Source organism: Dendrobium catenatum, unplaced genomic scaffold (genome assembly GCF_001605985.2).
Source record: "Dendrobium catenatum unplaced genomic scaffold, ASM160598v2 fragScaff_scaffold_637, whole genome shotgun sequence".
Classification (NCBI taxonomy): Eukaryota; Viridiplantae; Streptophyta; class Magnoliopsida; order Asparagales; family Orchidaceae; genus Dendrobium; species Dendrobium catenatum.
This window is the reverse complement of record NW_021319099.1, coordinates 2,152,793-2,167,306: the sequence shown is the minus strand read 5'-3', so window position 1 is coordinate 2,167,306 and position 14,514 is coordinate 2,152,793. Positions and strand designations below refer to the sequence as shown.

The following is a 14,514-nucleotide window of genomic DNA, read 5'->3' as shown; positions in this document are numbered from 1 at the left end:
TCGTATCCTATCTCTAAGAGTAAATTCACTCATCCACCTAAGCATCCTCATCTCTGCCACACTTAACTTAGTATTATGCTTCACTTTAATGCCCAACATTCAGCACCATAAAGCATTGTAGGCCTCATCACCATCTTATAGAATTTTTCCTTAAGTTTGAGGGGTACTTTTTTTATCACACAACAAGCCCGATGTATTCCCCAACTTCAACCATCCAACTTGAATTCTGCTGATGATATCCCCATCTATTTCACCATCACTGTGAACAATTGATCCAGGATATCTAAAACGTGTACTCTTACTAATGACTTGATCGCACAAAGTCACAATCCCCTCACTAGGTCTATTATTACTAAAATTACACTCCATATATTCCGTTTTAGATCTACTCAATTGAAAACCTTTAGACTCTAAGGTTGACCTCCATAATTCAAGTTTACCTTCAACTCCCTCTTTAGTCTTATCAACAAGAAGAATATCATCAGCCATAGTTTAAAATTGCGTAATTAGAGTTGCGCCTCTGCACAATTTTGTCCCAAATAGCCTCATTGCTTAAGCTTTTTTGGTTCTTCGTGAGGCGTACGCCTCTGTGCATGTGAGGCGCGCCTTTGAGGTTGAATTGCCCAATTCAGAGAGGTGCACGCCTCTTGTAACCGGGTCCCACACACTTAAGTTCTATTTGAAATAAGCTATCTTCCTCCCCTCTTATTTCTGCATGCTCGAAATCGAACGGACAAAGCCACGCCGCACGACTCGATCCGCTCGGCATCCCTTCCCGCCGGCGTCGCCTCACTCAGATGATCTTGTAGTGTCCGGCCGCTCTCTAGGAGAACTCCAGTACTCCACTACCGATTTTAGGTTTTTTTTTTTAGTTCAAGGAAATATTTTTCAAGTGAAAGAAAATTTAGGTTATTTATTTCTTGAGATTTTTTGTTTGTTTTCGCATTTGTGCAATATGAAACATGGTTAGAGGCAAGGAAAAGGCAAATATGTCATTGCGGTGTGACCCTTCTTTGAAATACAGTGTGCAAGTTGATGTAGGAGGCGGCGAGAAGACATGTGTATTTAAAATGCAATTTTTTTGATAAGATGGTGAAGGGAGGAGTTACTCACATGAAGGAACACTTATTCGGCTCACATAAAAATGTAACACCTTGTGCGAATGTTCCGGATAAGATGAATGAAGAAATTATAGCTTATATGAAAAGGAGTAGAACGGTCAAACATTTACAAATATGAGCAATTTGATGAAAGGGTTGAACATGGTGCTTGCTTCGGGAGCGAGAGTGGAAACGGCTCTTCCTCCACTATACATAATAGAGCAATTTTGCGGGTCCTATAGATCAGTATATGACTAACCCAGGAGAGGATAGAGGACAAGTACAGATAATGACTGCGGCTGGTACCAGAGGGGTCGACGTCAGGTTTGCGTGAATATTGACAGATTTGTTTTTTGAGAATGCCATACCATTTAATGTTGTGACATCGCCGGCCTACTTCAATATGTTGCGATCTGTAGGGTTGTATGGGAGAGGGTTGAAGGCACTTTCCATGTACGAGTTGTGAACATGGATTTTGAAGGAGCTGCAGAACATAGAGTATTGATGATATTAAACGGATATGGAGTGAGACAGGAATTATCATTATGTCAGATGGATGGTCTGACATGAAGAGCAGGAGCTTGATTAATATCCTTGTAAATAATCCCTACGGCACGGTGTTTTTACGATTAGTTGAAGCTTCAGATGAGGTTAAAAATGTTGAATTCATTTTCAATTTACTAGATGAGGTTGTTGAGGAGATTGGGGAGCAATTGGTTCTTCAGGTTGTGACTAACAATGCCAGTGCATATAAAGCAGCTGCTCAGATGTTGATGGAGAAGAGGAAACATCTCTATTGGACCCCCTGCGCAGCACACTATATCGATCTCATATTGGAGGAACTTGGTGATATACCTCAACACAAGAGCGCCCTTTATAGGGCAAAGAAGATCACAAAATTCATCTACAACCACTTACGGGTCTTAACCTTAATGAGAAAGTTTTCAAAGAAGGAAATCACTCTCCCTGCTACCACTAGGTTCATTATTACATTTTTGCACTCCATATCATTTTCAATTCCTAATGCAAGTTTATTCCACATATTTGCCACATCTTATTTGACACTCCAAAGCATGCTAGATGTGAGACAACCTCTTGAAGCATTGTTTACATCGACACAATAGCTTAATTCTACCTGGGGGAAGAAACCTAAGGGGAAAGAAATACGAAGGCTAATTCTAAATGATAAATTTTGGGCTAGTGTGATCTATGACATATTGAGCACGAGAACCTTAGTACAAGTTCTACGTTTAGTGGATGTCGAGAAGAAACCAGCCAAGGGTTTTATATATAATACAATTGATGAGGCAAAGGTGTTGATTGCACATAACTTGGGAGGAGAGGAGGCAAGTTATAAAGAGATTTGGGATATCATTGATGTTCGGTGGGATGTCCAGTTACACCGTCATCTACATGCAGTGGCGTATGATCTCAATCCTCAATTTCAACATTCAGAGAGGAAATCCTCAAATCCAAAGGTGAAGCTTGTCTTGTATCATTGCATGAAACGCTCGGACCAAACCGTCAGGGAGCTAGCAGATTTAGAACTTGTTCTATTTCGGAATAGGGAGAAATTTTTTGGTCTGCAAACAAGAAAATCTACTATTGCTAAACGCTCTCCAGGTATACATATTTTTGCAAAGTATCTGTATATGCATAAAACTTAATATGTTCTGATTATCATTTTTCTTGAAAATAGTTGAATAGTGGATCCAATTTGGTGATTCCACCCCTGAGTTATAGAGTTTTATTGTTAGAGTTTTGGGCCTCACTTGTTCTTCCTCTAAGTGTGAGCGAAACTGAAATACATATAGTCAAGTGCAAACGAATAGAAGAAATAGACTTTCACTTAGAATAAACTTCTTTGTGTATATCATGCACAACAAGAGGTTGAGAGATAGGAGGTTGAGGAACAAGGGGTTGAAGGATGATGAGGACCCGTTGGTGTGTGACGATGTGGCGTCTAATAATGAGTGGTTCATAGATAATGAGACAGATTTGCCATTATCAGATTTGCAGCTAGAGGATCTAAGTGTGGATGTCTTGAGGGTCGAAGCAAATCAAGTGGGCACATCCAATAGTACCACACCACACACATCCACTAGTTTTGCTGCACAACAAGCAAATAATGATATTCCATAACTTCTTATGTGCTATTACATTATATATATACATATATATATATATATCAAGTAGGCAATTAACATGACAGTAATCATTCTTATTGAACAAGGAAGAGAAAAGTGAGTAACATTGAAGATGATGAAGATATGACATTCATAAATACAATTGAAGAAGAAGATTACCTTGAAGACCCATTTAGTGATAGGAATGATTTGATTTAATATGTTCTTTATTATTTGTACTTTGGGAGTTTTGATAGAGTTATATGTTGTGGTTCTGTACTTTGAATTATACTATGCGATGCAAGTATTGCATCTATTTTATTGTTTTCCACTAATTTCACTTGTTATTTAGATATTTTTATTGAATGATAGACTCTTACTATTATTTACTTGCTAAAACCCTTAAATTCTCATTTACGCAATTTTTCGTCCGTGAGGCTTACGCCTCACCTCACGGACAAAAAACACATCGAGGCTTATTTACACAATTTTAAACATTGTCATCAGCAAAAAAACATACACCAAGGTACATCCTCTTGCAAATGTCTAGTGAGAGCATCCATGACTAAAGCAAAAAGATATGGACTTAAGGGTGATCCTTGATGTAGCCCAACCGAAATAGGGAAATACTTGGTCAAACCACCTTGTGTTTGAACACAAGTAATAGCTCCTGCATATATATCTTTAATGATTTGAATATAAGCATTATTAACTCCTTTCTTTTCAAGAACTCTATATAGCACTTCTCTTGAAACTTTATCATGTATTTTCTAAATCAATAAATATCATATGAAGATCCTCTTTATTTTCTCTGTATTTCTCCATCAAACCTCTTAATAGATGTACGTCTTCCATAGTTGACCTACCCGGCATGAATCAAATTTATGAAAGTTGGAAAAGATTTAAGAAAATAGTTAGAAAATGTCATCACCATGGTATGATAAGATCCCATAGATTGATTATAAATGCAGCTGCTGAATGATCTTTAATGACTAAGTCATTTGAGAAACCCTATGAATTAATTGAGGAAATGACTACAAATAATTTTTAATGGCCTTCTGATAGGGTGAATTCGAAAAAGTAACAAGTGTTTATGAATTTGATGTTTATCCATTTTGAATACTCAAGTAACTGTGATTTCTAAAAAATTGGTCACTATTGAAGTTAGTTCAACATCACAATAATCTATGCAATTTGAAGAGTGTGATTTGAATTTCTAAGTGATAATAATACTCTAAGGATTGAGAATGTGAATTTGATTGGAAGATAAAAGAATCTATATTCTAATACATATAATCCAAGTTGGAGGAACAACCTTAATTTTAGTTGGTCTAATAATAATATTGATGTTAACCTACCATAATGTAAGGCAGTTATTTTTAAGACTTCACAGATTGTTTAAATTAATAAATCCTTTTTATCTCTAATTATCATTTGGAGATTGATTCCTACATGAATTTTCCCTTCATATGTGAAGTTCTTGCAAATTTCAAGCATAACGGTTGACAAAGTGCTAGTGGAAATGTGCGTGCCCAATTCAGTCATTGATCTCTTTTCCCTAAGATATTTATGTAATCATATATGTTCTTTCTTCACTCAATATCTAGTTCTTGTCTATGATTATGAGATTGGAATTATTCAAATCTTCCAGGGTTCATAAATTTGGTGAAATTTCAATACTTGTGATTTTACGGCTGTTATTTGTAACAATAAATAAATGATTGTGCTTGATAGATTGCTTTGAGTTTGCATTATAGTAGATCATCATTGCAGTTAAACCCCCAAAAAAATTACATTTGTAAAAAAAAAACTCTATGCATTGGTATGCCAAGCATCATCTATTCATACTAGCGCATAAATATAAAAAACAAACAAAAGGAAGTACACACAAATAACTTATAACATAGATATTTGCAAAAACATTTTGCAACAAATAGTAGCTACTTTATAAGAGCAAGTAATATGGTATTTATTCATATCACACCAACAAGCCTACATACAAACAGTACGGCCCCTGGTTTCCAAGATATTGATCTCATGTTCAATATAGGATGGACTCGATATAAGGAAATTCCATTGCTAACTACAGGGATTTAAAAAGCCTTAACTAATCTCGAGCCCGACTTATCTTAAATAAAAATATATGGGATAAACTTATATTCTTTTAAATAAACACAAGCATATTATCTATATATATAAGATAATATGTTTGTGTTTATTTAAAAGAATGTCTTTGAAACATAATGTTATCCCCTTTGAAATTATAAAATAGCCTAACATTTTTGTTTAGCAGAATGAATGTCAAATTAATCTTTTAAAATTATAAGGATGATAAAAAGGTTGTGTATCAGACATGCTATCTTTGCAGTATGGTAGAAACTAGAAACTAAAGTATCGGATATGAATAGAAGCCCTTTTAAAAGAGTATCCACGTCAGTGTGTTAAGATTAAGTTCACTCACACATTGCAAGAAGTTTCTAGGAGGGTGCAGAATAGGGATTGGACATACACATGCACACAAATAGAATAGAAAGAAAATTCAATATGATTAAAGTAGCCCGAAAGCCAAGAAGTTTCTTCAGATATCTAAAAAGAATTAAACAAAAATAAGTTAGAAAAAAAGGCTCTGTGGTGAAATATGCATACCTTTAACAGCTGAACAATTGCTGGAAGAAGCTGACGTGAATCCTGTGCAGTTGCGTAAGGTGAACTTCCAGCAAGACTCTTAAGAAAATCAAGCTTTCTCTCTTCAGGAAGCTGACAAAAACAATTAATATTACAAAGAAAATTATCATATTTTGATCGGAAAGATGAAAAATGTTGAAAGTACTTTGATGGAACATAGGACAAAATAGTTAAAACGAAATCTGAAAAAAAATTGGCACAAAAGAAAGAAAATTAAAGTAATCTCTTAGCACAACATGCGTAAAGAATATTAATTTATAAGAATTTGACTCTTAACAAGACACAATGGAGAAAAAGGATTCCTATAGCCGACCCCACATAGTGGGGGATGTTGTTGTTGTTGTTGTTATAAAGAATATTAATATTACAGAGGCAGCACCAAAATTTGGTTATGAACAAGCTCAATTTCCAAGACAGTGCAACTCATAACTCGTAACGTTGGAACAAGCTAGCCAACTCACAAATACAAACATTACATGCATATTATTTAAAATCAATAAACAGTTTTGTAGTTCTATTATGATGCACTAAATCAGTAAGTATTTGAGTGTCCTTTAATACAGCCCAAGCTTTTCACCACCGCCATAATGCTATTTTTTAGCAACTCCAGGCTATCGTTTTATAATGTTATGATGATGCCTTATATTAATAAAGTATTTGACAGTCCTTTAATACAGACCAAACTTTTTACTGCTTTCTCCAATAACAACTCCCATTTTGCTAGATACTAATGAACATAAGGGATTGCACATTGGTGATCTGGATTGACTTAATAGACACAAGAGATACATCAGAAAACTTAATCCCAAAAACATCTCTTGCAGGAAGAATGAAATTGTGCTGGCACCTTGAATTTCTTTAATAGGCTGTGGTGTCACAGGCTGGGGAGCAAGGATAACAGAAATTTAGTTTCAATCCATGCCGTTCATTTTGGTTTTTTTTTTTTTCCTATGGATGCTAATGGTGATTAGCTAAATGGCACATATTTTGTAGTTAACCAAGAGAGAGAGAGAGAGAGAGTCATGCAAAACATAACATTCAAAATACTTTTTTTTTCCAGAAAGGCATGATTTCAAGTATCACATCTTTAGACAAGACAAAAATAAGAACAGAGGCCGATAAGTTCCAATAACAAAAATCACTAGTAGCATAAAGGCTTCCAAGAAAGTCAGATCCAAAGAGGCAATAAATTCTTAACAGGCTTTTCTTAGTTAGACTGAATGGATTACAGTAACATCAATGAGAAACATTGGCGGTTTTGTATATTCTGCGAGAAGAAAGATCAATGATTTATAGTTTGCAGCTTCTTGATGTGACCATGAACGATAGCAAGTTAATTTACCAGTCACATGTGTAAGTTACAACAGAATGATAATAATAAACCAAAGAAAAAAATAAAATTTGTAGAATATAAAGAAGACAGTAATCCAAAATAGAAAATATTAATTATTTATTGAAAGATAATAATCTGTTCACCTTGTCAAAAACAGGTATTATGTGTTTGTTGAAATAATTAATGAACCTGCTGCTTGAAGCTCCTCTCTGTACAAATTATAACAGTACAGAATAAATATTTAAGAATGCGGAAAAAATTAAATGATAATATAAGAAGTCGAATCATTTACCACAAAAATTGGTAAAGCCATGAACATGCAGGAAATCATCCTATCTATGTGGTCAACATCTGAGACCTGCACCATAAAAAATAATGCCAGTAAGCCATGTTCGTTGGCACAAACAGAAAACCAGAGCATAATGTCTCGCTCAAAATTATAAGATACAGCAACGAACAATATAGTATTCACGAAATCAAAAGAGTTTCATATTCTCCATTGCAGATATTCTCAATATATAAATATCTTAAATGCTCCTGCAAATTTATATTCTCCCATAAGCAAGGGTAACATTAGTAAGGAGAGTATCAGTGATAGGAACAAATCAGTAGTAGCAATAAGGGATTTGGGAAAATTATGATGCAGTGTTAGGGTAAGATTTGAGGCATCATTTGTAAGATCCAGATTTTAAGGTATGTGAAAATTTAAATTTAAGTAATTTTATTATGAAATTTATTTTAAGTATAAGCATTAATTAGTTAATATAAATTATTGTTAATAAAAAATTTATTTTAAGGAAATAATTATTTAACAATAAATAAATTGAGCAAATGATTTAAGTATGAAAGGATGCATACTTTGGCTTTATACCATCTAAAAGCTGAGATTTAATGATGAATTCGGTAATTAGTGTGTGGTCCATCTCTATCTTATTTCCCTCTAAAGTCACGGCTAGAAAATCTGGGAGTTTTGTTCGGCATAGTGACCTCGAATTTCCTGTAGCAGTTTCGGTACTCAGGGCGGGATTGACTTGGCAGAATTTCGTATAGCAAAAATCGGAGGAATTAGGGCAACTCCAATGGAACGGCAAACAAGTGTTTGCCATCCTTCCTTTGCTCCAACCGAACACCAATGCTTACGCCATTTGATTAGGGATGAACAGTGCGATGCCAATATTGGCATAGCACTGTTCATCCGCCATTTGTTTTTTTTTTTTTTTTAATTCTAAAATTAATTATTAATTTTAAAGATTCAAGTTTAGAAACTTTTTATTACTAATTAAAATAATAAATTAGAAATATCTTATTTTTTTAGAAATCTAAATATTTTTTACATAATTAATTAATTTAAGTTGCAACATTAAGATAAAAATCAAGATAAACTTCTCATACATAAAAGATATCGAGAAGTACAGTAACAAAAAAAATCAAAATAAAAGATACCAAAATATTTTTTTATAATTATAATAGATTTAATACAAAAATTCGATACATAAAATTTATGATTAAAAATATAAAAAATGAAATATGGGAAAGAATATACTAAGAACGTTCTTTTTTTGGTGTTAGAAAATGGAGTTTGGTTGGAGACAATTTACTGCATTTTGATGTATTACTGCATTTTGGAGTGAAAAATGAGTTTTTCAATTGGAGATGCCCTTAGGAAGAAAAAATTACTGTAGCAAATTTGCTACAATGCCTGCGATATGGTAGCACAGAGGAAATCTATGCCGTTTGGGTAGGTGAGTGATAACAGTGAACAAAAATTGCTGTGGTAATTTGGAGGAGTAGATTAAGAGAGAAATAAGAGAGAAAGTAAAGAAAAAGGTAAGAATTCTAATATTAGTATTATCTTTCATATTCTCTAAATTCAGAAAAATGGCTAAAGATGATAACTTATTGGTATTATAGGATTATTCGTAGATTTATGCAGAAAGAAAGTTTTGGATTAGTTTATCAAAGGAGAATGCCTCGTGGTATAGAATCTGTAGAGTCAATTCGTCAGGAAGACAAGTTATGTAAAGTTAATTTATTGATTTCAGGTATATTTATCATGTATTTTAAATTGTTTGGAAATGCAATGCACTATGAATAATTGCATAGTAATCATGAGAATACATTGAAGTAATCATTTATAAGAAATTTTATGTTATGTAGAAAAACTAAAATTGAAGTCGATATATGATCAAGCATTGTGTTACCATCTTTTGATAATATGTTAAAGAAAGAAGTTTCATTAGTTCAGTAATGCATGTCAAATTCTTCTTGCAATACTTGTACGATTATATGAATGGTGATAGTTATGAATTATGAATACGCGGGTTACTAAATATTTACTTAGTAATGATTGGCAATTATATGTTATAATATCTATATTATCATGTGGGAAAAATGGACCCAGTATGAACCTTGTAATTTATATGAGGCAAAAGGACCCCAAGGAAATTGATATCTGCATAGCAGGTGAGGCAAAAGAGACCCCTAAAGAGACAAAAGGGACCTCTATGAAATTCAATGGCGATAATGTCAGGTATACCTGGGCTCCATTGAATATGTTTATGAAAGGATAGCCTAATCGTTTAAAAGACTAAATATTCAATATCTATCTCAAATGACATAAAGGGTGATGTTTAATATGATGTTTATTATGTTTTATACATAATGATAAGTTGATTCAATGACTAGCTCAATATTGTAATTCATTTTATCATTGCATTTTTTATTGTTATTTAATTTTGCATAACTTATGGAGCCTCCTAGCTCACCGGTATTTTCTTATTGGATGTTGTTACATGAAAGGAAAGGAAAAAGTGTGAGAAGATTAATTTGTAAGTATTTAAATTTTTATGTTAATAATTATCTTATTTATGAAGTCTACTCTTGAGGTTAATAAGCTGTTCAATGTTTTATTACTTTGGAATTAATTTAGTAGCTCTGTAAGTATGTCTTGTTGAAGTTTAAAAATTATTAAGTGCTACCGTTGATTACATAAATCTAAATTATTGATCTTTTATAAAGGTCTTCCAAATGATCCAAGTATTAGATGATTGATTGATGAAAATGTCATGTTTCTATTAGTAATAGTCCCAGTACTGTTAAGGGGTACTGTGGAGTGTTACATAATTAATTATGATTAAACCACAAATGCTCAATTAATTTTACTTAGTATCAAAAATGACCTTTGCATGTTGTCGGTGCAAAAGGTTGCAACTGGCATTTGCAGTACATTACTCCACAAATGCAAAGAGTGTCGATGCAAGTGTTGTCGAACATCATAATACTTTATGTTTGGCTTCAATAGCATGCTTTATTCAGTTTCCCTCTTAGACGTTTCACAAATAAAAGTTGAATTTGGTTTGCAAACACATTCTAGTTCTCAGTTTCAAAAGCATAGTCTTGCAACTTTGCTTCTCATTCCATTTTTTGTTGTTAGTAAGAGCATTGGTTTTCCTTTTTTTTTAACTCGATAACAATTTTAAGCTGATAACAATTTAAAGTACTTACCCATCACAATATATCTATGATTCATTGATCTTTACACTTTGAATCTTTGGATTCCTTTAGTTGTGATATCTCAACTTTGCCAGCTCAATTCTGTTTCCGTAGTACACTCACTCTATTGATGTGGATTTCCCTTGTATTATTGGTTGCCAATGATTGTGCATTCCTATCACTAGCTAACAGAGTAGCTCCCTTCATGACCTTCAAACTACAAAGACGAAATTTCCTTTCCTCTTGTTATTTGAATGATTCTCTAGTGTCCGCATACCACTTGTAGACTTTGCATATACATGACATATTCATAAGATGCTCTCCAAAATTACCTAAAATGTTTCAACTGTAGTTCCTTTTTTTTTAATTTAGGCTAAAAATTATCTAATTATATTTATCTTTTCTATATAGACTTTGAATATATATGACATATTTATAAGATGCTCTACCAAACATGTTTCAACTGTAGTTCCTTTTTTCTTAATTTAGGCTGAAAATTCTTTAATTATATTTTTTCTATTTATTTGAAAGCATATAAAGATTAGAGAATTGGGAATTCTTATTTAATCGTTCATAATGAATCTTCATAAAGATATGCATAAAATATCTCTGGAGTTTAATCTAATTTTTTAACTAGGTTTTTTTTTTTTTTTTACCTTTACTACTCAAAATGTTATAGTCTTATAGATCATTTCATAATTTCCATTAGTAAGAAGGTTATAGATAAAACAATATTATGTCATATTTCTCTAATATATGTGCTGCAATTAACTGAAACCCAAACTTTGCTTGCACCTCACTCTTAAAATTCGAAAAAAATAAACACTTTGTTTGTTGTGTTGCACCTTGTGTCTTGACAGCCATAATTGTACCAATTGATTTTTTTCAACAATTTTCAGCATGGCAGTAAAAATTTTAACTTCCATAAATAAACTATATTTATTGTATCCAATCATAGTTTTATGTTAGCCTGCATGCAGGGACAACAAGATGATATGATAGAGACATGAAATTTTTAGCAGTTAGTTTAAATACTTTGATGTTAATGTTCATAACATTGTCACTGCCATGGCATTACATAATCATGGGTGTTGTAGCTCTACAATCGATTACAATTTAGTCTGACCCCGTAGATCTAGGTTTAGTTACTGCCATTGCATTACATAAGAAGATTTTTCTTCTTTTGAATTTTTTTGTTTCTAGGGTCAAGACAAAGGGTACACCAATTGTTTAGATATTTCAATGCTACTGCATACACAAATTGAAATTGCTTTCTTCATGAATTGAAGATTGAAATAAATGTTTTGGAGTTCAACCGTAGTTCGCAAAAACTTAGAAAGTTGGGTGTTCTAAATTTATATGAGAGATTCAAGATTCCTATTAGGGTGAGGTTGTAGTTGTTACAACAAACAAATCTTTAATTACAACTCAAATTATCTCCTTCCACCTTGTCATCCCTCATAAAACCTTGTTCCCGACACCAAGACAAAACAAGAAGGAAATGCAGAGAAATCTCGTTAAATCCTTTCAGAATATTGTCAAACGGTCCAAAGGATTTTAAAGTAATAGAAAGACACCAAAAATTTTACAAGCTCAAGTTCATTTATTTAACAGAAAGTTAATATTTTGGTTACCTGTGCCATTAATTTCCACTTTAGAGAAAGCCACCAATCCTTCCACCAATAACTTAATAACACGATTGGGCATTCTAATAGAGAATCAAAATTCTAGAAATATGATACAAACTTATGAAGTTGGAATTATGTCAAGCTAAAGTTACTAATTTTAAAAGGAATTTAAATAAAACAATATAATATTAAGTGTTTTCACCCGCAAAAACAAGAAGCCTTTATCCCAGTATATGAAGTTGGCTATATGAATCTTTTTTCTCCATTGTATCCTATTAAGAGTTAAATTCTCATTTAAATCTACTAAATAAAGGTTATTTCTAATACTTCATAAAAAAGACTTTTAGGAATACCTCTTCCTTTTTTTAATATATGTCAAATCTAATACATCAACTCTCCTAATTGGATCATCAAAAGGCCAACGCTTTATATGTCTAAACCATCTAAGGCATCTCTCTCTAATCTTATTTTCCACTAAAGCTACTCCAACCTTTTTCATGTATATATTTATTTCGCATGTTGTCTCTAAGTGTAAAGCCACTCAATCACCTGAGCATCTTCATCCACCTGATTATACTCATCTATGCACACTTAACTTAATTTTATGCTTCTCTTATAACAACATTCGGTGGCATAAAGTATTATAAGTCTCACCACCATCTTATAAAATTTCCCCTTAAAGTTTGAGAGGTACTTTTTTGTCACACAACAGGCCCGATAAATTCCTCCACTTCAACCATCGAACTTGAATTCTACTAATAATATCCTCATCTATTTTAACATCACTTTGAACAATAGACCCGAGATATCTAAAACGTGTACTCTTTTTAATGACTTGATCACCTAAAGCCACAATCTCCCCACTTGATCTACTACTACTAAAATTACACTCCATGTATTCAATTTTAGATCTACTCAAACGAAAACCTTAGACTAAGATTGACCTCCACAATTCATGTTTTTTTCAACTCCCTCTCTAGTCTTATCAACAAGATTAATATCAGAAAAAAGCATACAACAAGGTACACCCTCTTCTAAATGTCTATTCAGAACATTTATGACTAAAGCAAAAAGACATGGGCCTAAAGCTAATCCTTGATGTAATCCAACTACAACAACATCAAGCCTTTATCCCACTATGTGGAATCGACTACATGATTCATTTTTCTTCATTGTGTCTTATTAAGAATTAAATTCTCATTTAAATCAAATAAAGAAAGGTCATTTCTAATATTTTCTAACCAAGTCTTTTTAGGTCTACTACTACCTTTTTTAACATAAGTAAAATTTAATACATCTACTTTCCTAACCGGGTTATCAGAAGGCCGCCGTTTTATGTGACCAAACCATCTAAGGCTACTCTCTCTAATCTTATCTTCCAATGGAGCTACTCCAACCTTTTCATGTATATGCTCATTTCGCATCCTATCTCTAAGAATAAAGCCACTCATCCACCTGAGCATCCTCATCTCTGCAACACTAAATTTAATATTATGCTTTTCTTTTAATGGCCAACATTCTGCACCAAAAAACATTGCAGTTCTAACCACCATCTTATAGAATTTTCCCTGAAATTTGAGGGGGAGTTTTCTATTACACAACCAGCCCAATACATTCCTCCACTAAAATAAAAAAATACTTGGTCAAACCATCTTGTGTTTGAACACGAGTAACAACTCATGCATACATATCCTTAATTACTTGAATATAAGCATTGTTAACTCTTTTCCTTTCTAAAACACTCCAGAGCACTTCTCTTGAAACTTTATCATATGCTTTCTCTAAATAAATAAATATCATATATATATCCTCATTATTCTCTCTATACTTCTCCATCAAACCTCTCAATAAATGTATGACTTTCATAGTAGACCTACGAGGCATGAATCCAAATTGATTTTGAGAAACCTTAGTATCATGCCGTAACCTAAGCAACAATTAGTCTCTCCCATAGTTTTAATGTATGACACATTAACTTCTTTCCTTTATAACTCGCACACTCTTGAGCGTCACCTTTATTCTAAAAAATATGAACCAACACACTCCACTCATTTGGCATCTTTTTAGTCTTCAAAATAAAATTAAAATTTTCATAAAAGAAATTTTATCATCTTCTAAACATTTTCACACCTCTAATGAAATATTATCAC

General features: G+C 32.8%; 1 protein-coding gene across 3 annotated transcripts in view; it reads right to left on the bottom strand.

Annotated features, from left to right (window-relative positions):
- The window catches only part of LOC110102591 (apoptosis inhibitor 5-like protein API5), a 79,746-nt gene that overhangs the window by 32,427 nt on the left and 32,805 nt on the right, over nt 1-14,514 (bottom strand). For all 3 annotated transcript variants that reach the window (XM_020830976.2, XM_020830977.2, XM_028695471.1), the window contains 3 exons: nt 7,537-7,602; nt 7,388-7,453; nt 5,873-5,983 (listed from right to left, as the gene is read on the bottom strand). In XM_020830976.2, the coding sequence (XP_020686635.1) occupies nt 5,873-5,983; nt 7,388-7,453; nt 7,537-7,602 (243 nt within the window). The remainder of the gene's footprint in view (nt 1-5,872; nt 5,984-7,387; nt 7,454-7,536; nt 7,603-14,514) is intronic.